We start from the raw sequence: 24,944 nt of genomic DNA, 5'->3' as shown, positions 1-24,944 counted from the left end.
AATCTTTGCCTACATTCAGATTGCAACAGTATTGTTCTATGTTTTCTTCTAAAAACTTTATAGTTTTAGCTTTTGTGTTTAGTTCTATGGTCCATCTTGAATTAATTTTTGTGTGTGATGTAAGATAGAGGTTGAGGTTAATTTTTTCCGTGTGAATATTTGTTTCAGCACCATTTGTTTAAGACTTTTCTTTCCCACCTTTGCACCTTTGTCAGAAATCAAATGACTGTATAACTGTGTGTCTGTTTTCAGGCTCTCAGTCCTCTTCTGTTAATCTGTTTATCATTTATGCCATTACTACATTGCCTTGATTAATGATTTTTATAACAAGTCTTTTTTTTTTTAACATTTTTTATTGATTCATAATCATTTTACAGTGTTGTGTCAAATTCCAGTGTTCAGCACAATTTTTCAGTCATTCATGGACATATACACACTCATTGTCGCATTTTTTTCTCTGTGATTTATCATAACATTTTGTGTATATTTCCCTGTGCTATACAGTGTAATCTTGTTTATCTATTCTACAATTTTGAAACCCCAGTCTATCCCTTCCCACCCTCTACCCCGCCCCCCCAACAAGTCTTTAATTCAGGTTGTGCTAAGTCCTCATTTTGTTCTTATTTATCAAAATTGTTTTTGGCTATTCTTGGTCCTTTGAATTTCCATATGAATCTTAGAACCAACTTGTATGTTTCTATTTTAAACAAAAGCCTACTGGGATTTTTACTGCGATTGTATTGAATCTATTGCTGAATTTAGGAGGGCTCAACATCCTAATAATACTGAGTTTTCCAAATTATGAACGTGTTATCTCTCCATTTAATTATCTGTCTGCAATATTTTATAATTTTCAGTGTAGAACTTTTGCATTTTCAGTTGTGTATTCTCATACATTTTATATTTTTCAATGCTCTTATAAGTAGAATTTTTATAGTTTTATTCTTGTTTGTTGCTAGTGTATATATAGAAATACAATTGATTTTTGTGTATTTGTCTGTTGACCTTGTATCCTATAACCATGCTAAACTAACTTGTTCTAGTAGTTTTTGTTGGTTCCTTAGCATTTTCTAGAGGTAAACAGTCATTCATCTGTGTATAGGGAGTTTTATTTCTTCCTTTTAAATCTTTATGATCTTCTATTTTTTCCTTCTTTCCTTCCTTCCTGCCTTCCTTCATTTCTTTTCCTTCCCTTCCTCCTCCTCCTCACCTTTTAAGTCACAATTTGGCACTGTATTTTGCTTTTTCTGCACCTATGTAGCTTATCTATGTATGTTTTTAAGTGAAATTTAAATATAACACAAAAGGACATTGACTTGTGGGATAGTCAGAACTCTTTATCATAATATTCAAAGTTTTTCAAAAGGTATCTTTAACTTACCTTTCCAACTTCTGTCATTGCTTCACCTTCTATGATCCAGCCACATTGAACCACTTAAATAGGTTCTTAATACAGACGTGCATTTCTCTCATTTCTTTCTTTTGCCCACATATTTTCTTCAGTGTACTTCCACATTTTAAAGACCTACCTCAACTGTTTTGGCATGAAATTATTTTTGTCATTATCCTAAATAAAAATCCTTATTTAGATCTGATATCTCTTCTTAATATAGTTTTTTTTTTACTGTTTCTTAACTTTAGATAATTGACTTGAAATTCAAAGGTAAAGATTACAGAATGAAAAAAACATTATTAATTATTATTTGTTGAAAATGTGCTTTTTAAAAAAGAAAGATGGTGTCTAATACTAAATTTTTTAAGTAACTAGTTTTCTTATATAAGTCCCTTAATCTCTCTAATCATCAATTAAGTGTAAATTGGAAGAAGAGTCAGTACCTTTGAGGACCATTCAGACTTAATCTTTTGTGATTCTGGCATCTAAATTCTTGCTTCTCAAATTTCAGCATATAATTTAGCCTAAGGTATTTCTGATCTCTATTCTGGGGAGCATAAAAGCTGTAAATCCTTTCTCAAAATTTTTACCAAATAAATCTCTCTAACTGTATAAGTTTCTCTCAACTAAGGCTGTATATCAGAATCATGGGACAGTTTTGCCTAGATAACAACCCTCCACCCCAGCCCACTAGATGAGAATCTCTAAGGGTGAAGTCCTCAGTGTGCTTCATACATTACCTAGTTGATATATGGTATAAATCCAATCAGGAGTCTAGATGTGAAATTTTGCTCTTGTTATAGAAGAACATTGACTAAAGTACCAGGAGCCTCTGTAACCTTATTGTAGAAAATACAGCCATTTACCTCTCAGTTCAGCTTCCACACCAATTGCATGAAATAAAATGGTATGCTCAGTGATGGATTCAGCAATTTTGACAACCAATTCAAGTAGCACAAAATGTGTCCTTGAATCCACAAAGGACAAAGGAGAGATCCTTACATGGTCCGTGGTATTTCCTGCCCTTTCTTTTGAGTCTCTGTCTCCATCCATCTCTTCTAAATGCCAAGAAAGGTGGAATTGACCTAGACATAGGGGCTGTGGCTGGAAAAATGAGGGCAAAAGAGTAGGATGATTTCTCAGCTGAAGGCTCAAAATTTTGCACAGTACTTAAATATTATAATTTAAAATCATTGTGAGTAAATTTTATTGCCCATCCTTATTTCTGTTTCTGGCTATGATTCAAAAGTATTAGGTTAGCAAATAGGTCTTAATTCTTATTGATTACCTAACATACCAAGTTGCCATAAAGATATGGCTTTTTATTGCTGTTTTTCTCTTTCTTAACTTATAGATTATACTTCTTGCATATTTTTAAAGTAACATATAATCATAAAAAATGGTAATTGTACAGGTCAAAGTAATTATCTTCCCTCTTTTACCTCTAATACTACTCCTCCAGAGGTAACCACTGTCAATTTACCATCCTCCCTGTAGGTCTCATGCTTAGTCATATGCATTTGTGCAAACATAGTCTTAATAGTTAATATACACAAATAGAATCATATTGTATTTACCTTTTTTAATGAATGATGTATCATTTTCCATATCAGTACAAATAATACTATAACACACTTGTGTATATGTCTTTGAGCAATTGTTTAAGTAAATCTGTGATGTAGATATGTCAGATCATTTTTCTTGAATGTTTTACAAATTTTCCACCCCATTAATATATGTAAGAGAGGCTATTTCCTCCCACATCTAGCAAACACTGGATATAATCAGACCTTAGCCAACCTGCCAGGTGTAGTTTTCTTCATTGAAAAAATTCTTCACACATATATCATACATATACACATAAGGAAGTGACTGAGAAAAATAGTACTATAATCTGGTGAGGCATAGTTTTTGAAGTTGACACTTTCTCTCTGCCTTTTTTGAATTTTTCTCTGCCTTTTTTGAATTTTTCTCTGCCTTCATCACTGTACAGAGGTTGGAATGAGAACTGGGTGCTGGGGGATTATTTTGGAGGAGGGAAGTGGTTGAGGTGGTTGAGGATGGGATATGGGTGATGAAGGTGAGTATTAAGTGAAGTAGCAGGAATCCCATGGCATCAAATTGAACATACATGTCACCCATACCAAAGGCCATACCAAGAGGCTTTGGGATCAGGAGACTTGAGTTTGGATTCTGACTCTGCCACTACCTCACCTAGAACCCTCACACTAGTTAACTGAGCTTGTGTGTTTCAGTGTCCTCATTACAAAAGTACAGGAGCACCTACCTTGCCTACCTGTTTTCACACTGAGCAGTGTGGCAGTGCTGGACTCTTTACGAGATATGCTTTAAAAGCTATCAAATGTATATGATGTAATCCTCCTTCTACCAGACTGAGTCACTGATGAGATTTGTTTTAAAAAACAGAAGGAAAAAAAAAGAGAAACTGGGGTTGGAAGGAGACTTGGAGACTTTCGTAAAGTCCTTTGGTGATTCATTGGGTTTGTGGTTGTGTCTGTAGAAGTAGCAAGGAAAATGTTTTGAAGGTAAGAGAAAAATATTCTAGTAACAGAAGAAACCGAGTAGAGTGCTAATCAGATCATTTGAGTGAAACAAACAACTATTAAGCTAGGCATTACTAGTTTGGGGGAAGTCTTGACTTATAGCACGTACCAGCGTTCTGGGAAGAAAGAATTCCAGGTCACTGTTCACCTGTGTCCTCTTTACTTATGTGATGAACAATACTGTTAATAGAGGTAGGCTGTAATGCCTCAGCCTCCTACAAAAGCATGATTCCTCTGCGATATTAATGAGCTGTTAAGAGATAGATTGTGCTTCTGTCTCCACTCACTTATTCCTTCCTATGCCTGGCAGGTAATAGGAAGTTATCTACAGACACCTACTTCATTTGGTCATGTGAACCAACCTATAGCAATTGGAACAGCTTCCACAGAAACATTAAAAATCAGAGCAATACATAACCATATTTCTCTGCTCACTTTCTTCAAGTCAATATTTTTCAATATTGTCACATCAGAGTTTAGGATTCAAAGGAGTACCTTACTGTTTTCTTAGTATGTCAAATATAGAGAGATATGAGTTACATACTAATACTTTGCCTTCAGAAGATATTTCAATTTAATTTATTTTGTTTGAGAGAAAATAAATCTCTCACACTTAAGCCTTGTAAATGAATGTGTTCCTTTGGGAACATTGTACTTCACAAAAAATAGATTAAATTAGATTTGCAGAAGACCTTTCAGCACTGTATTTATTAAGCTTAGTCCTTAAAACCTGCTCCTTTGCAAACTATTAATTGATTGGAACTTGATGTACATTATTTCATATTTTGGGGGAAAATTAATGTGGTCATTTATTCAGAAAATGTTTTTCAGTATAGTGAAACTGTGTTTTCACGTGAGTTTTAGTCATCTTCCTTGTTCCATCCCAACCTTGGTGCCCCTGTCATACCCTTCAGTTTTTCCATCTGCAAAACTGAAGGCAGTGATTTGGAAAGTGAAGGTCATTCTTCATGGGGGCTGGTTCCTAAAATTTTTAGAAGGGGAAAATATTCTACAAAGTCTGCTTTAAACAGGACCTGGTTACCTCTTCTGTTAGCCCATACCCCAGCCCCCCAAAGCCATACCTGTGGTTCCTAGAAAGAGACCTGCAGTTTCCTACCTCCATATCTCTTCATGTGCTTTTCCCTAGTCCTGGCGCCCTTCCTGCCACTCAGTTCACCCTGTGTCTGCCCAGCTTCTGTCTACTCCTCAAGACCAACTCCCCCGTCTTCAAGAAAAGATGATCACCGCTTGCTTTATGCCTACATCCATCATATTGGCAATGCAATTATTTGTTTCCAAGACTGTGTCACTTATTAGAGTACCAGGTACTTGAGTGAGGGGACCATATCTAACTGAATAAAAGTAATTCTATGAAGTGACTTTCAGAGAATGAGTATCTGGAACATAGTCGATGCTCAGTACATGATAGCTATGGTGATAATGGTAATGAAAATTCCTATATATCCTTATCATTTGCACAATGTCTGTTGAATAAGTGAATAAATTGATGGATGTAACACATATCCATTATACTTTTATTGGGATATTTCTTGGCCTGGGGTTTCTATTTTGTGAGGCCCTGTTAATTGGATTAAAATTTTCATAGAATTAAAAATGAATTACTTATCCTATGGCTTTCCACCTGCCCCCCCATCCCAGATAAATACCCTTAGAAATGGTTTCTGATTATCAGTAGGATAGACTTTTGGACTCATATAGGTTTGACTATAAATACTGGCTTCTAGATATATGGGTCAAATTCCTTAAACTTATTAAACCTCAATTTATCTGTCTATGTAGTGAGGTAATAATGCACTCCTATACTGATTTGTATGAAATACTATATTTAAGGCATGTGTATGTGTGCCTGTGGGGTGTATATGCCTTGTATGTTGTAAGCATTTATAAATGATATTGTTATAAACTAGTTATAAAATACCAGTGTAGAACAGTGAAGTGGAAATCATCTTAAATCCCACCAGTCAGAGATACCATCATTGTCGGCATTTGGTAGAGATACTCACAGAGCTTTATTTAGACTCAGACAAAAACTTTAATGTACATGAAAATAATGTGATAGATTACATGATATTTTATTACTAATTTTTTTCACTCAATAGTGTTCTCTTTTTATAGCAGTGGATTTAGAACTATATCATCCTTTTTCACCTTCTTTTAATGACAGTTTATCATTTATCGATATATAGTGGAAAATATAATAAACCTTTTGATGATGAATATATAGTTTTTTCCATTTTTTCTCTATTATAACCAAGATAGACATTTTGACACCTGGGTTTTTAATCTTTTTAGGATAAATTCTAAGAAGTGGAATTGTTAGATTAAAATTCGACCTATAGGAGGACCCATCAAGTTATAAACATGATTTGTTTGTTTTTCTGTACATGTGTTATAGTCAATAACTTATTAAAGAAAGAAGTTAACCTATAGGTTCTAATGTCTTGAAATATAAAGTTTAGAATATATTTAAAAGTAAATTAGAGGGACTCTCAAATTTCATTATTGGCTATTCCAATTACCTGAATTTCAATTCAGTTTTTTAATAATAATTTATCACTGTTCATAATAAATCATCCTACTTTAGTAAAGCAGAGAATGTGTTGTTGAGTATAATATATTTTAATATGATATTCAAACCCCAGGCAAATCTGTTACTTGAACTAAATTTTAATTTTTATATAATTAATATTTCTAATCCAAGCTTAAGTTAATTAACTTTTACTTCCAATTTGGTAAGTTTTTGAATAGATTTAATTGAGCCAGTCTCCAACATAAATTTATATTCATGTTCAGATGAACTATGTGAAATTAAGGGTAGTTGAAAACCTATCTTTTCATATTTTTGAATAATTGATTTTATTGAAACAGATCTCATTAAGGACCTCTAAAGTAAAAGTTTATGTAGTATAACAGAAGGGTTTATATCCGTTTACTTTTGCTAAATCTTTGTTGGATTAACTCTACTTCTACTTTTTCTACAAACTATAAATTATTGCAACTAAGTATCCATTTTGGGGGGAGCGTATAGCTCAGGGGTAGAGTGTCTGCTTAGCATGCACCAAGTCCTGAGTTTAATCCCCAGTACTTCCATTAAAGAAATATATATATTTTTAAAAAGTATCCCATCACTTGTACCTAAATACAGAGGATTTAACTCAAATCAGTACTTTTTATTTTTGTATTTTTTCTCCCACTGCAGTATCAGAAACCAACCTATGAGGAGAGATGTGGATGAAAAAAATGAAAACCCATTATAATATGACTTATAAGTTTTACAAATGCAGATGTTTCTTATTTGGGGATATTGTCTTCAGTATCTAGAACTGCTGTAAGTTGCTTCTGAATGACATTTCATTCCCCTGGAAATTCAGCACTTAGGAAAAGATGAGCTAGCTTACTCATGATCAAATATTAGTGTCATTCTAGGATCAGGGATCCCAGAGCTGAGACAGAAGTTACTGACCCCGTAGAGGATGTCAGAAAGCCTCTTTTTGTCAGTACTCAGAAGAAGCCAAACACAGTTATGAAAACCAGAATTGTAGGTCAAGAGCATAGAAAGCTCCTTTATACAGAAAGCCCTTTTCCTTTGTCTTCGTCTTTGCCCTTTTTTTTTCTCTTTTGAATGCCAAGGTAAATTACTTAGTGTCTGAGAGAGCGCAGACTAGGAGATAGAGTCACTTGGATGTATAAATTAATACTTAGACCTAGGAGCCCCAGATACTCTAAAGATAGAGACTTTTCAATGGGAAAGAACAAAAATAACCAAAAGGGAGAATTTATTGGAAGGGTATGGGTGTCCCTCCTGGAACCTGAAGATCAGAATGCCTGGGGGGCTCAGCGGGTGATGGCTTTTCCTGCCCCTTTATCAATGTGGCAAAATATGGCCGTCCCACAGAAGCTTAGAGAAGACAATCATTATCTGTGTCTCAGCCCCAATTTAAACCACCCAAAAGAGAGAATATTGATGGTCCCAGCCTGTGTCATGTGTCCCCCAGCTTCAGCCTGGAGTGGCATGACAGGCAACACTAACTTGGCTGTCCAGCATTAGAGATGGTGTTTGTGGTGGGAAGGTTTGAAGGACCATCCCTTGCAGAGAGAAGTGGTTGTGTGCTGGCAGAGATCCCCAAAGTCTCTGCTACATCCCCTGTCTGGCCTGGATTTCTCCTTTAGTAATATGGAAATCAGGATGGAGTGGCATAAAATACACTTCCCAGAGTCATGGCTGGGTAAATGTGGGCAAAAAATACTTATTATCCAGACTGGGTTACTTTTGAGAGGAAGCACTATTAATGATGGAAACAACATGTATAAACTGGACTGTCCCAGAATATTTAGAATATATGATTACCCTTGAATGGAAGAGTTGTACATCTCAGATTTTAAGGTAATAAATAGTTTATTTGGGTGGATTTGGAATACGAAATCAGGACTGAGAATAGTTCTTCCTACCACTATGAGACGCTTCAAAGATAAAGACATATCTAAATAATTTATTATTTTCATGTATCATTGAGTCACCTTTGAAAGGAGAAAGTTTGGGAAAGACACTTAGTTTCTCTACTTCTCAGTTTACTGGAAGTAAACAGAAAATTTTTTTTTCCTAATTTCTAGATAATCTGAATGACCATACATTCTAAAAGGATGAAATATTTTAGCTGTTTTCCTTTGGCTTGGGTCAGAAAAAAATTTAAAAAGTGGTCAATTTATGTTTATTTGTGTAATGACAAAAAGTGTGATAAGTGTATATTATTGTTCAGGGTGCATTTGTACAAAGAGAATGGTACAGTCTTACAGAACTGCATACTGCATTAGGGATTTCAAAAGCGTAACAGTCAACTATCGGGCCTTTCCTGTATGCACTGTGGTGAAATGCTTGATTCTGACTTGTGTATCTCTAAACTCCAGGACCTAAGATGGTGGGTATTCAGCTCAGAGTTTATTTAATAGACATCTTTACAAAGATGACCTTAGAAATCAGTGGAGTTTTATGTACACTGCACAGAGTGTGTGACCTCTAGGTGTGCCTTAGAATTACAAGGTTTTAAACTAATAGCTAAATCACCTTGGGCAAATTACTCAAGCTCTTGGAGTGCCAGTTTCATCTGGTGAAAGTACATAGCACCCAGTTATTCTGAAGTTTAAATGAGAAACTATGCATAAAGAGCTTTGCAGTGTTTGGCACGGAGTAAGCACTCAGTAACTGGTAGTTATTATTAATTAGAATTAACTGGAAAAATTTCCAGGTGGGGTAAAATGCTTGCTTTCTCGTCTATGCTTTACTTAGAAGATGTCCTGTATCTGCTGTTTAAACAATAGTACCTTCAGAAAGCAGCAGCTTCTCAGAAATAGGATTACTGACAGTCTACAGTTAATTGTGCATAAAATGCGTCATATTCTTTCTGATTACTTCCTGAGTTTTCTCTGGAGTGTGATTCCTTAGAGATGAAGAAATATAAAAAATGCTTATGTCGTTGGAAGCTATGTGCCTTTCACTTAAATACTGAAATGGTTTCATATGCAGTAAGGTCTAAGGAAATAGCAAAGGAGATTTTCCTCTCCTGAAACTCAGGGGGCTGCTAATATGTCATTTTCTGAAGCCAGAAAAGAGGCTTTGTGACAGATTTTTTTATGCAGAGATCTGCATTTTCCTTTTAGATTTAATCCAGTAAAATCACTCTATCTTGAGTTTCTTACCCTGTTTCCAGTTTTCCACTAAGTAGCAGTCTCTCCAGAGGCCTCTGAGTACTGGCGGGGAGCAGCTGCCGTAGCGCTAAATGCCGCAGTTGTTGGCACTGGAGAAACATCGACAGCAAGCAGGCAGCCTCGCCTTCCTGCTGCCAGGGGCTCTGAATACTCAGAAACAGCGTCATGAAAGACGTAGCTTTAGATTCACTCTTAGGTAAATTAAAGTTAATGACCTGCTTTCTTCATTTGGGCTGTGATTTTTCACTCTTAGAATAATAGTGCCATGGGTTCTGTTCTATCAAAGTGGAAGATCACAGCTGAAAAACAGGCATATCCATAAATATGAAACAGCTCAGTTTTCTATATGCTCGAGCTTCTGCTAATCAAAAAAAAAATTTTTTTTTTCAACTTCAGTCACTTTGAACGCTGGAGCCCACCTCAGAGAAAGTGTACAGAGAAAGCAGTTGATTAATGAAAGTACTGCTTCCACTCAGGGCTCCGTGATTCAGTGCATCCTCTTTGAGGTCCACTGTGGTTTAGGAAGGACTCTAAGCAAGCAGAGGGCAGCCACAATGTGGAAGGTGTTCACAAATGATTACCTGAGTGCCACGCAGTAAATCAAGCATATTCCGTGCATCGTCTCATTTTAAAATTGTGATTTTAAAGATCCTTATTTGTAGTTAACTATATATTGAAGAGATTGAAAAATACAGTTAGCAAAAAAGGTGATCACGCTGGGCATACTATTTTGTAACCAGGTGTTGTCACGCCATACATTTTGGACATTTCCTATGTCAAGTATGCTTAATGACCACCTGACTTATTTTAACCATTTTCCTTATAACCAAGTTAGGTAAGAAGATGTAAATACAAGAAAAGTAAAACCATGAAAAAGTATTAGGAGAAAATATATAATCTAGAGGGTAGGCACTTTAAAAAAAAAAGTTGTTTTTTGTTTTTGGTTTTTTGAAGAGCAGGAAAATTGAGAGGAAGGTCAGAGATTTCCCATATACCCGTATCCCCACACATGCACAGCCTCCCTCATTACGAACATCTCCTTCTGGAGTGCTGCGTTTGTTACAGTTGATAAATCAGCATTGACCCATCGTCACCCAAAGTCTGTAGTTGACATTAGCACTCACCTTTGGAGTTGTACATTCTGTAGTTTTGGACAAATGTATAATGGCATGTATCCATCTTCATCATTTCATACAAAGGGTGGGCACATTTTTAAATGCATGATATTAAAAAGGCAGAAATCTTAACAGAAAAGACAGAAAATACATAAAAGTTAAAAATCCTTTGGGTATCAAGATTACTGTAAATAAAATTTAAAGGCATCATCTCATTTAATTCTCACAACAGTTTTATGAAATAAGTGCTTAGATTCCTTTTAGAGAAGAAACTGAGGCACAGAGAAATGACAGTGTGGAGACCAGTGGATTTCTAGGAGATTGATTATCTTGGTGAAGAACAAAAGCTGATAAAATGAGAGGCATGGTGAAGCAGTAGTTTGAATTTATTAGTCTTTGCAACAGCCTTTGATAGGAATTCCAGCTTTATCACTTTGAGGTGGTGGATAAGCTTTATTTTGGACAGTTAAAAACATTTTTTCATCCCATCCTTTCAAGTGTTCATTTCCATATACTTTCTCATTATAGCTGTTATGACAAAAATGAAACCTTTTTCAGGTGTGTCTTCAAATGCAAATGTTCAGAGACATCGAAGATAGTCAAATTAGGGGATAGGGTATAGCTCAGTGGTAGAGCTCATGCTCAGCATGCACGAGGTCCTGGGTTCAATCCCCAGTACCTCCATTTAAAAATAAACAAATAAATCTAATTACCCTCCCCACGAAATATAGATAAATTAGATGCTAACTACAAAAAGCATAAATTCCTTTTTACTATTCCTTATATGTGTATGATACTATCCATTAAATAATGGAAATTATCAATACCTTAGTTAAATAGGGACAGTATAACATAAATCATTACTTACTGAAGACACAAGAGGAGAAAAGCCAAAACTGTGTGAGCTATTATCAAATGGCTGAAATAAAATAAAAGATTGATTGTGGCTATCATCATAGTTTAGCAGTGGGGAAGTCTGGAGGGAAAAACTTTAGAATATGAAAGTTTTCAGATCATACTGAGGTGAATTCAATCAAGCTATAAATCCCACCACATTCTGGATACGAGTACATGCCTCATTGATTGGGTACAGTAAAATGTTTCTATGCAGTAGATCTAATATTTGACTTAAAACAAGGATATAATATTTATGTCCTCTGGAGTAACAAAATTTATGCTTTGTAATGGCCTTGACACGTTTACAGGATCAAGTTTAATGGGCCCTCCAGAGCGCTGATGAATACCACAGTTTGGTCTGTTTTCTACATTTTTTAGAAATCTGGAAAAGCTGTAGGAAATGAAATATCCATCATAAAGTTTTTGCATCTAGCTCAACTACTGCTCTTCGAGTTTAGCAAAAGGGTTAAAAACTGTATGTTCTCTATTAACTGCGTTCAAAACTGAGGAGATTTTAGTAGCTGCTTAGAATTAGTGTTTGAATCCATACTATAAAGAATGCTAAGACTTTTAGCATCAAAAGAGTCCTTCATCTGTCCACTTAAAAATCAATGGACTTCATAGTTGAATTCCTAGTATATACACATATACTTGTATACATGTATAAATATGTACATATATATTTTCATACAAAATAGACATACTGCAATTTTACAAGTGCATTTTCTTTTTTCGCACACAGATAAACAATCAGATCCTCTACGGACGAAGTCACCAAAATGCATCTGCCATTATTAAGACTGCCCCGTCAAAGGTCAAGCTGGTTTTCATCAGGTAAGATAGATAAATCTGGTTTCCTAAAACCTAAGATCTCTTCTGGAGATGTTATTATTTGTATAAGATGTTTATCTTTGGTTTGTTTAACAAAATCACTGTATTCTAACAATATGTTTTCCTTTTGTAACTGTCACTGTAAGAAAGTACAGATTGTTTTGATTATGAAGTGTTCTTGTTATCTACGTTTCACGTGATAGAACTGGTAGTTGTGGCTTGTGCTTGTACTTCCACTTTTAAACATTCTTCCCTTCCTAATGATCTGATTTTCCTTTTATAAATGTAATAGAACACTCTAGTGTCTCCTCCTCCTGTCATCATCATTTGGTACATTTGCTGACTCATTCATGCCTTCATCAAAGAATACGCAGGAAAAAAGAACCCAGGAAAGTTGAGAAGCCTCATGTTAAGATTGCTGGTGAGGAATACAGAGCGGAGGAGACGTGAGCTCTGCCCTCTGGGGTCATGTGGTCCATTCGGGTCCCCACATTTACCCATACCTCATCTGCTGGCTGAATGAGCATGTGTGGCATGAGTGAGTCAGAATTGGAACTCCTCTTTGGTGGTGGCCTCATGAGCAATGGAATGAGGTTTGATTCCCTGTTATTAGACTGAAATATCAGATGAATCTGTATTATTTTTAGGTGCTGTAACTAACCATGTATGTTAATTGTCACACTTTTTTTTTTCCTTCTGGCCTCAGTTATTATCTGTAAAATGAGGCTAATAAAGCACTTACCTCATTCATTGTGATTTTTCAAAAATTAGAAATACCACAGTGTTGAGCATGGAGTAAAGGCTTGAAGAAAGTGTTTGCTGGTCTTTTGTGATGGTGATGATCATGGTTATTCTTCCCCTTCTCGGTAGTTACCTGTCAGTGAGACCTGTCCATTCCCAGGAGATGGCTGGGATATAGGGGTAGTTTTATGTCCAGATGTGGGCACTAATGTAGGTGCTTGAAGTATTCCTCCCATGCCGCCGCTTCAGCCTCACAGGCGGTGCTGCTTTGCTCCTGAAGAAATCCAACATTGATGTTCTTTTCTCCTGCTCAGTAGCACTTTCAGGCTTTCCAGTTTTCTTTACTCTTGTTTCTAGGGAGGAGAAACCTTCCTCCTTCTCATGTGTCTTTGTGTTCTAGGACAGCCTCCTCTGGCTTACTCACCTGAAAGTCCTCTGTTAGACACCAGTCTCTTTGGGGTTTCTCAGCCCTTTCTGTTGCCAGCAGTTACAAAATTAGAGTTCGATGATGAAAACATGAACAGACTTGAGGAAAGGTCAGTTGCTCGGAAATTTAAGATGTCCATCGGTAGAAGTCCATGCAAGTAAAGACGTTAAGCCATTTAGGCTTGAGAACTTTGTGTAAAGTTGTGTGAGGATTACACAAGAAGACGTAAAGCTGTCAGTAGTGTCTGCACATGAGTGCTTGGCCCATGGTGGTGCTGGCTGCTGCAAGGGATGTTATTAATGGTACTGTTACCTCTTCAGCATTTGTGGGATCCTTTACTGCTGCTGGGTCATCCCATTTTAAAGAGAGCAAAAAGAAAATTGAACAGGATGCGAAGGAAATTATTTAATACAATTAAGTACTTGGAAAATAGAACCCCCCTCCTTCAAGAAAGAAAGGTTAAATGATTTGAAATTATTTAGGGTATAGAAGAGGCAGCTGAATAGAATTTTAATGATAGTAATAAGACTCCATTAATTTAGTGTCTGGTGGTTTCAATTTTGTTTGTTCAAAGGGATCAGAGCAATCAAGAAGGGATCAGAATCAAGAGAAGAATTTGTTCAGTAAATTAATGGTGTAAGCATAATTGAGGATGCTGTTGAATACTTATTTACTGGAAGTGATTTTAAGCAATTTAGAAGTATCAAGCTACATTCAAAATACGTCACCTAATTATGAACCTTTCTTGCATGGTCATAATTGTAGTGCCCAGCTCCTAGCGGGCATTCAGAGAGCTTTATTGAATAAATTTCCTTTCAGCTCCTACTGAACTATCCAGATTATTTATTCTCCAAAGGCAACAGTCATAGTAAGATAGTTTGACTTACTTTGTGAATTCAAAAATGAATATAGATATAAAACTCATTATTTTACAAAATTCCTCATACTTTAGCCCCTCTCCCCACTACTTTTTCTGTATCTTCTTTTATAGGGAGAAAAAAGATACAGATGTGATTCCAAACAATCTCTTGTTATATGCACTTTCATACTGTCTAAAGGAGAGTGAGCTTGAATTGACTCAAGAGAGATGTACATGCTGCTCACAACTTTTGTTTGATTCAACAGATATGCATATGATAATCTGTGTGCCAGCATTGTATTAATTAATTAATGCTTCAATTTCCATAAGGGAGCTACTCACCTGACTGAGAACTCTTACCTAAAGTGATGAATCCTTTTCTAAAGCAAGACCAGACTCTAAGGCTTAGTGATTAAAAGAAAGAAACCATGGATTCCCCCTGCCTGGGCTTGAAGCACACTCTGTGATACCCCAGCTGTGTGAGCTTGGTCAGTTTCCTGAGCTGTCGTATCAGGATGACATAGGTATCTCATAAATTGCCCGGCAATGTAGACTCAAGAATGCTGGCTGCCATGGTGATGAAGATGAAGATGATGGTGATGATGATGATGGCAGAAAAAGGCAGGGAGGGAGGGAGGACAGAGGTAAAAGAAAAGGAAAGAAGTAGTCAGAGAGAAGGAAAGAGGAGGGGGAAAAAAGAACCACTTCTCATACATACTTTGTCTAATTCCAGAATCTTGAATCTTTTTTTGGATGAAGCACATTCACAGTCTAAGAATGCTTTCATTAGTGTAATGATTAAGCACTCGAAGAGATAGCTACAGACATTATGTAAAACCATTTCTGGTAAAGGTTAGACTAGGAGACGTAGACACAGCCTGCCTAAAACATGTCTTTTCATTCCCTGTCTGCTGCTGCTGCTGCTTTGTCTTCTTCTTTTTTCAAATGATGACCTGATATTCTAGCAAGGAGTAGAACACTGTTTAATTAAGGAATGGTTACAGAGAAGTCTAATTAACATGGATTAATCCCCATGTCAATAAAATATATTATAATAGATTCTACTGAGGTAAGTAATATCAAATAGAGTCAGAATTTAAAGCACTTAAGGAGATAAAAAAAGAAAATGTTTTATTGCTTGTCAGTTCGCACATCACCAATCGGGGTAGAATGGTAGATCGGTGTCCTGTTCATGTGTATTTCAGGTGCTACCCAGCACATCATCCTCTCCTCTTCAGGCGGATTGTCTAGTTCATTACTCATTTCGGTTCATCTTTCCATCTTGGCTTACATATTACCTCTTACAAACTATTGTTACAGAAACCCTAATTTTGCCTATTTTGGAACCAAATCCTTAAACAGTTAAATATTGATTTGTTACCAAGTTTCAGGAAGTTAACACTTAAATCATCCAGCACAGCAGATGCAATTATACTTTTCTTTAAAACTGCATAACCTGCTTTGCGTTACATAATGTTACTTTAAAACCTGATTTTTATAAATTGTATTTCTTTAGTTAGAGCTTCTATTTGGCAATATTTCCTTCCTTAGTTGAAATTATTGATTCCCTGTGCATGTCCGTTATACAGAAAATTTTGGCTTTTATGCCTGAGCAGCTCTTTTTCAAATTTATTGACAACTGAGATAAAAATGGAAACTGGCCACAGGTTTGGGAGTATGATTAGCAGTAAAGTAATCACAGAAAGGTGTTAAAATATGCTGCAGGCAACATTTTAATTAACTAGGGCCTTTAGTCTGTATTGATGTACATTTGTGTGATCATGTCCTTGTCATATTCTTTTAACACTTGTATTTATTCATATGCTAATTGATCTGTAATCCACAAGAGGTCTGTGAGTCATTCAGGAAAATTAATGCGTTGCTGCTGCGTACACATGACTTACATAATCACTTTTTGCTCTTCCCTCCCCCCAATACTGTTAGATTTCAGACAATTCTATAATCTTGTAATTGTGCCCCATGGCACATGTGGACATTGGGATACTAAATTATTCTACTCTGGATCATCAAGATGAGTATTACGACCTGGGTTCTTACTCTGTGCCACACATTCAATCCTGTGGGTTTTCCCGTTCAGCATCATCCCCGGTACACAAGCACTCCAATTTAAGCACGAGAGGAGAGCTGTATTAATATGATGCAGAATGAATTGCTCTGTTTGTCAGTGCAGGGATCCAAGGAAATTAATGATCTTGTCTGCAGCTCTTGTCGTACCTTCCTCCACTATCGAAAATTAAATGTCATGTATAACAACTCACTCTCCATTACTTAATTACATGTGGAGAATGTGTACTGTTAAAAACTCCTGGGGCTAAAGGAGGCCAAATGAAACTGAAACCCTTGCAGAGATTTAGTGCTAGTTGTCAAGCCCTACTGAGTGAGAGTCGACTCTGCATGGGATCCACCTTACTGTAGCCATTGAACACGTCTTGTTTTTGTAATTAAAACCATAGTGTGGCCCATAATCCTCTGGCTCTGTGTCCCCTCAAAGATGATGCTGATTTGAAATTAATGTGAATGTCAGAGTAAGTCCATCTGAATAAGCAAATTGAATGCCTGTTTTTAGAATCCTTATTGTGCTCTTGATTCTTTATATCTATTTAATATTCTTTTAAAAAGGAGGGAAGAAAAGATTGTGGAAACAAGTATGAGTTTGGCTTTCATAAAGACATATTCATACATTTATTCAGCAAGTATTTGCCGAGTGCCTGTTTGTACTGGCGGAGTGAGTGATGCAGAGAACATGATCTCTCCCCTACAGGAGGAGGCTAAGAGTAAAACAGTCTGGTACCTTATCCAGTGGTGTGAGTGCTGTGATACTGTAGGAACATGTGGGAGACATGCCTGACCTAGTCTTTGCAGCCTATGGGAAGGTGTCACAGACAAAAATGCTTCAGCTCAGACCTGAAGGATAAGAAAAGTAAGCAAAGTCATAGTATGTACAGAAACCCAGAGTTCTGGATTTGGATGTTATGTCCAGCATAACTGAACATTTACTTCCAGGAGAAAAGCAGTCCTCTAGGAAAGTACCATTGGATGAATAAAGCTGTGTATGTCATTTGACTTGATTTCTGTAGGGAAGCACCTTCCTCACTGTCATGGACCATTACAGAATGCAATGCCCCCTGTCAAGTGCACAGTCAGATATTGTCCATGGCATATATGACAAGAAGTCTTGACGAAGAGGCCTCTCATCAGCACTGAACCCTACTAGGAGCTATAGGAGGTAGAGACTCTCCCGTGATTTTGAGGCTCTTCGGTTTCTCTGTTTAGCTGGACCATGTGGTTGATCCATATGTCTCTCAAGTGTTCTGAGATGCTGACTTCTGCTCATTACTTGTTTCCTGTACTGTCCACTTTAAATAGTAATTGTAGTTATTAATTTTATATTCGTAAGTAGAATTTATAAGACTTTTAGTTCAAGAACAAGATGGAGTCGGAGTGTTTTGTGCTTTGGGATCTTTTGTCAAAGACAAATTCATACATCCAAATAAGAAGCATTGTTCCCTCGTACAGAACAAGACTCTGGTAACCTTGGGAAGCTGTACATTTAATCCAGTTATGACTCCATTGGTTCCTATATGTCTGGAATCCTCTTGAAAGGCTATGGCACGTTCTTTTGAATATCTATAGCAACCATAAATTTTCCTCTTTGGAGAGTGGTTGTAGCTAGGTAGTCTAAAGTGACCAGAATTTCACAGGGCCATTTATGAAATGAGTGAATTCAGTTAGTCAGCTAAAGTATTGCTGTCAAACAACAAACCCATCTTTCTTGTGTGAATTGTAAAGTATCCTTGAAAACCAACTTTATTATTTCATAAACAGGATTGGTAATTATTATTTCTTTACTTCTTGTGGGAATTATGGCTATATTTGTTTCACTTCTTTTGGAACTGAGAAACAGCTAATTGTGATAGTCACAAGGGTGATAGAGGATTTTTTTCTTTTCCTTTTTTTTTTTTTTTTTTTTTTTTTTTTTTGCGGGTCAGTATTTTTACTCCTTTCCCTGTAGAATGCCTGTTTCCTTTGGTAGACCCCCATCCCCCAAACACACACACACACACACACACAACCACGCTGTATGTGGTATGGTGGAGTAATGAAACCAGTAAATCTAGATGCCTGTCTTCATCTGTGGACACTGAAGGAATTGCATCTTTCTCTCACTGCCAAGGTGTGGCCAGTGGGTGGTCATGCAACCCAGATTTGGGCAATACAATACCTTAGGTTTAGAACAGGAAGCAAGTAATATGACTGACTTTATATGTATGGTGTTTATTCATGGAGCCACAGGGCCTTGATTAGAGGTTCCTGCTATGACATCATTCTGCATCCTTCTTCCTTGTCCTCTCTGGAGGTCTCTTAGTTCCTGTCTGTTCCAAGTCTAATCGTCTGATCGTATAGCCTGCCTGTGCTTTGTGAGATCCTAATATCCCTCTAATAAATTACCTTTTGCTTAAGGTGGCCTAAATTCATTCTATTGCTTGCTGCTGAAGAATCTTAGTTAATGGAAAGGGTGATAAAAGTAGAGCTATGAGCAACCAGAGAGAGTTCCCTCTGCACTTTTGCTTGTCTCCTGCAGGCTTTTGGCCTTGATCCTGAGAAGCTTTTATCCTTCAGACTTCTTTAGTAGAGGACAAGACCTCTGAACAAGTCTCTACTGAAGATCTCCAGTATGACATGATTCCATTGCCACTGGCTCCTGAAATGAGATTACCATGATGATTTCAGAGGAATCATGTAGGGTTTATCCCAGATTTATACCTGCAGGAGGAGTCACCTTTCCTAGCACATGGCCTTATGGTGAAGGCTGGATAACTGAAGAACTTTGGGCTTTTCCAGCCAGAATAAAGAGGAGAACGGTTGTGGGTATGCTGTCTTTAGAAGCCTGTATGAGAAACTGAGTAGGTTGTCATCCATCCCATCCAGTCCTAAAGCTCCCCGCATTAACTCTCCCACCAACCTGCACTGCCAAATATTTTATGAGCCAACTTTTCCTCTGCACAACTGACAACAGTTATTTAGAACTTGCCTAGGGCCACCTTTGTAAAATGTGGCTCTATATGCTGAGTTACTCCCAGCAGCCCTCATTAGTGATTGACATTGTGTGGAATGCCAAGTCAATAGAGTTCATAACTCCGCTGTTACTGGATGTTTATTTTAGATTTAGCATATTCAGCTATTTTGGTGGTTTCTTCCAGTTGGAAACTGGTAACTATTCAGTATGTTCATGTAGTTAGAAATATCTCCTGAAATCTTTTTAGAAAGGAGTTTTGTTCCCACTATAATAGTTTTTTATGTGTTACTTTTGGTTCCTCTACATGGAGCTTTCCTTGCTGAATATTAATTCAATGTCATGTTCCAATTAATATAGCAAATGTAGAGCTTTTTCTGTCCTCAAGTGTCTCACATCACTACATTTGGTACAGTCAGAAAAAATATCTAGGCCTGTTTAGTTGTGTTCATGTGTTCCTCATTTACTCAACTTTTTTGTGTGCATGTGCACCTAAATGATGTGTTAGCCACTAGATTGTAGTAGTAATTATTTTAGAACAGGTTGCAAAAATTAAATCAGCCTACTCAAGAATCCGGGCTAAATTCAGGCACATAACTTCTACTTTTGATATAATGCTGTTTTGTTGGCATAAAATAAGATTCTATGGATTTAGTGAAAGTGAATTTCCAAGTGACAGGACCACAATAATCCTAAAGACAAAATGGCTTTAAGTGGTATTCTAAATAATTCAAATACATTTCTTATCACACTAGTTAATTTTTTAAACTGCAGTGAAATATAACATAAAATCCACCTTTTAAACTATTTTTAAGTGTACAGTTCAGTGGCATTACGTATATTCACATTATTGTACAACCATCACTACATCTGTCTCCAAAACTTTTTATACCTTGCAAAACAAACTCTGTACCCATTAACAAATAACACCCCTATTCTCTCTTCCCCCTGGCTCCTGGCAACTATCATTCTGTTTTCTGTCTCACTAACTACACTATGTACCTTATAAAGTAGATTCATTAATTATTTGTCTTTTCATTACTGGCTTATTTCATTTCCATAATGTTTCCAAAGTTCATCCATGTTGTAGCTTGTGTCAGAATTGCCTTCCTTTTTAAAGCTGAATGATAATCCATTATATGTTAATCCATTCATCTGTTGAGGGACACTTGGGTTGCTTCCACTTTTTGACTGTTGTGAACAATGCTACTTGAACATGGGTATACAAATGTCTGTTTGAGACTCTATTCTCAGTTCTTTTCCATATATACCAGAAGTGGAATTGCTGAGTCATATGGTAATCTATTTTTAATTTTTTGAGGAACAGCCATGTTTTCCATAGCAGGTGCACCATATTATATTCCTACCAACAGTGGATAAGGGTTCCAGTTTCTCCACAATCTAGCTAACATTTCTTTTCTTTTTTTTTTTGGATAGTGGCCATCTTACTGGGTGTTAGGTGATATCTCATTGTGGTTTTGATTTTCTTTTCTCTGATGATTAGTGATGCTGAGGATCTTTTCATGTGAAAATCGGCCATTTATATAACTTCTTTGGAGAGATGTCTTTTTTAATCTGGTTGTTTGTTTTGTTGCTGAGTTGTAGGAATTCTTTATTTATTCTAAATATTAACTCCTCATCAGATATATGATTTGAAAAAATTTTCTCCCATTCCATAGGTTGCCTTTTCACTCTGTCGATTGTGATCTTTGATGAGCAGAAGTTTTTCATTTTAATGTAGTCCAATTTATTTATTTGCTGTTTTGCTTGTGCTTTTGGTGTCAGAATCAAGGCATCATTGCCAAATCCAGTGCCATAAAGATTTTCCCCTATGTTTTCTTGTAGTAGTTTTATAGTTTTAGCTCTTACATTTAGGTCTTTGATCCATTTTGAGTTAATTTTTGTATATGGTATAAGGGAAGGATCCAGCTTCATTCTTTTGCGTGCAGATATCCAGGTTTCTCAACACCATTTGTTAAAAAAGATTATCCTTTCCCTGTTGAATAGTCTTGGCACACTTGTTGAAAATCACCTGGCCCTACATGTGAGGGTTTATTTCAGGGCTTTCTGTTCTGTTCCATTGGCCTGTATGTCTGTTCTTAAGCCAGTACTACATTGTTTTGATTACTATAGCTTTGTAGTACATTTTGAGATCAGGAAGGGTGAGACCTCCATCTTCATTCTTCTTTTTCAAGATTGTTTTGGCTATTCAAGTTCGTTGGAATTCCATATAAATTTTAGGATGGAACATTTTCAGTTTAAAAAGAAAGAGAAATGCTCCTTGGAGATATCTCAGATCCTGACAGATGAACAGTTATGGAATTCTACAAAGACACACACACACACACACACACACATTGTGCATTATGTCAGATGTCTTTTTTTTTTTCCTCATTCAGAAATTGTCGTCATGGGCTCAGTGTGCTTTCCTGAAGGATAAGTGTATTGTCCTCATAGCTCACTAATATTTCTTTTGACCACAATTTGTAGTGGTTTTTTTTTTTTTTTAGAGTTTGTATTTAGATATCTCAGATTTAATCCTAAGGAATTAGTGAATGGTTGTTGGATTGATGCTTCAAATAACATGTTGTTGACATATCGTAGTACAGTTTAATTATGGTTACAACTTTGATGGATAAGGAATAAATAAAAAGAGTTTTATCAACAAATCCCTATATGTGATATGTATGTGCTTCCAAGAACGCAGTGAAGTATTCTTAGAAGAATAGAAAGATGTTGCTGAGAAAAGCAGTGTAAGTAGTTTAGAAATTCAGAGGAGAGAGAGTTACTATTGGGGAAGTGGGCATAGCAGGAGCTAGTTAATACTACCTGGGTAGATTTACATAGGAAAAAAATTGAGTCCAGACTACATGACCAAATTTAATTCAAGCATTTATTGAGTATCTACTGTATCTCAGATACTATATAAAACCATGGTGATAAGTAAGAAATTCTCCAAGAACTTCTAAGACATGCAGATAAATAACTATACATCAGGCAAAGCAAGCATCAATAGAGGGAACTCTGTGATGTTGGGTTATTCAGAGTGCGTTTTCAGGCTTGGTTGCAGAGAGAGTTTTTTACAGCTGAGAGGAGAGTGATTTGAATTGATTGGAACACAGAGAAAGCACGACAAGGGAACCAGCAGGAACACTGTTGTCACAGTATAGGCAGCATGAGGAGTACATGAATTAGAATGGGGACATGGGAACGAAGAAAAGAGAAGGATGAAATCTTTTGAATGAAACCAGTAGACTTGATGCTTTCTTTGGGTGTAAGTGTTGATGGCTGAATGAGTTAACAGTAAGGGGGGAAGGTATAGCTTATTGGTAGAGCTTGTGCCTAGAGTGCCCAAGGTTCTGGGTTCAATCCCCAGGACCTCCATTAAATAAATAAATAAATCAAATTACTACCCCCCACCCCCACCCCCCAAAAAACCCAGTAACTGAGGACTTAGTGCCTGGAAATTTAAGCATCTGAGACCATAAAATCGTAAAACATTAAATGTTAACTATTGTTATTGTGCTCTGGTGTTCTGACATTTATGTTACCTCACAGTTCTGCTAGAAGATAGTATCCTAAGTTTATAGATAAAGAAATGAGATTTTTAACATTGTTTAGTATCTTGCTTACGTCTTGCTGGTAGACCTGTTGATAGAACTGTACCTAGGTCTGCTGAGGTCTGGATTTCTTTCCAGAATAGCACATAGTTGTCTTACACTATACTTAATCATGAATTCATTTTTTAAACTAGGGTATAATTTATACTCAATGGAATAGATTGTAAGTGTCTGGTTTGATGAGTTTAGATAATACAAAGCATGCACCTGTGGAGCCATCACCCAAAGCAAAAATATAAAATATTCATTCACCCCAGAAAGTTTCCCAGTGCTCCTTTCCAGTCAGTTCCATCCCCCAGATCCAAATCTTCCTGATTTCCGTCACCACAAATTAGTTTTAACTATTCTTGAATTTCATGTAAGTAGAATCAAACAAAATTTATTATTTTGGGTCTGGTTTCTTTGATTTTACATTTTTTTTTAAGATTTATCCATGTTGTAATATATATCAGTAGTTCCTGTAATTACTGAGTAATATTCCAATCTATGAAGATACTGCAGCTTGTTGATCCATTGTTCTGTAGGTGGACATTTGGGCTGTTTCCAGTTTTTAGCTATTCTGAATAAGGTATAGGCATGACTTTTGGGGGGAAAAATATTATAGAATAAATTTGTTTAGAGCATGTTTGAGTCAGGACAGACTCAGTTATGCTTCAGCAACTGACAGCCCAAGTCTCAGTGGCTTAAAACAACAAAGGTTTCTTTCTTTCTCATATAGCATGTCCACTGGGGCTCTGCTCACTGTGGTCATTCAGGTACCCAGGCAACAGAACTTCCCATCTCAGCGTGTGTTTCCATGATCACCAAGGCAAAAAAAAAGGAAAACATAGTTAATCAAGTACTGGTTCAACTTTCAAGGCGAAGAAAAGTACAAGCCAGAGGATTTATGAACAACCCTAGTAGCTGTCGGAGAACAGTACTGAGGGGCTTACACTCCACTATATGATTCACTACCCTGCCTGCACTATCAAATGCAGCGAATACTGTAAAGCATCTGTAGTCACTGTATCTATATAAGGGATGGGTTCTGTACATGTGACACTCAGAACTTAAGTACAAAAAGTTGATAGAGTCAGAAGGAGCAAACTTAGACCCCTGCATGCATCTTCACCCTGAGGAAAATTGTGAAACAGCCTTAAGAGCAACTTGTGACCTAGTAGAACTTTTCCCCACGGTGGATCTGGGAATATAAGCTTGGGTATATGAGAGAAAAAGATACTTGTGGCTTTGGGACAAGCTATTGAAATGGGAAGTACTGTAGTATAATAGTTAAAGGAGTAGGTTTTGAAACCAGACTGCTGGGTTTTCATCTCAGTTTGCTGTTGATTAGCTTTGTGACTTTGGTTAGGTTGCTTAATCTCTGTGCAAAATGAAAATGATTATAGCTACCACATAGAGCTGCTATTGAAGGTTAAGTGAGTTAACATATGAAGAGCGTTTAGAACAGCAGTACATACATGGTAAGAACTCAGAAGTTATGATTCTTGTGACCATGTTTTCCAAATCAAAAATTTTGTCATGTATTTTCTCTTGCTATGTGACAAACTACCACAGATTTAACGGCTTAAAGCAATACCCATGCGTTAGCTCACAGTTCTGTAGGTGAGAAGTCTGGCACAGAGGGCTCTCTGCTTGGGGTATCACAGGGCAGAAATCAATATGTTGGCCAGGCTGAGTTCTCATCTGGAGCCTTGGGGAAGAATCCACTTTCAAAGTCATTCTTGTTGAAGTCAGTTTC

At 36.7% G+C, this 24,944-nt stretch overlaps 1 protein-coding gene across 4 annotated transcripts in view; it reads left to right on the top strand.

Moving 5' to 3' along the window:
- PATJ (PATJ crumbs cell polarity complex component) overlaps window positions 1-24,944 on the top strand; it is a 289,824-nt gene that overhangs the window by 168,700 nt on the left and 96,180 nt on the right. For all 4 annotated transcript variants that reach the window (XM_072974318.1, XM_072974320.1, XM_072974319.1 and 1 more), the window contains exon 29: window positions 12,436-12,527. In XM_072974318.1, coding sequence (XP_072830419.1) covers window positions 12,436-12,527 — 92 coding nt within the window. The remainder of the gene's footprint in view (window positions 1-12,435; window positions 12,528-24,944) is intronic.

This window comes from Vicugna pacos, chromosome 13 (genome assembly GCF_048564905.1).
Source record: "Vicugna pacos chromosome 13, VicPac4, whole genome shotgun sequence".
NCBI lineage: Eukaryota > Metazoa > Chordata > Mammalia > Artiodactyla > Camelidae > Vicugna > Vicugna pacos.
The sequence above is the reverse complement of the archived record's forward strand: the minus strand, read 5'-3'. Positions and strand labels throughout refer to the sequence as shown.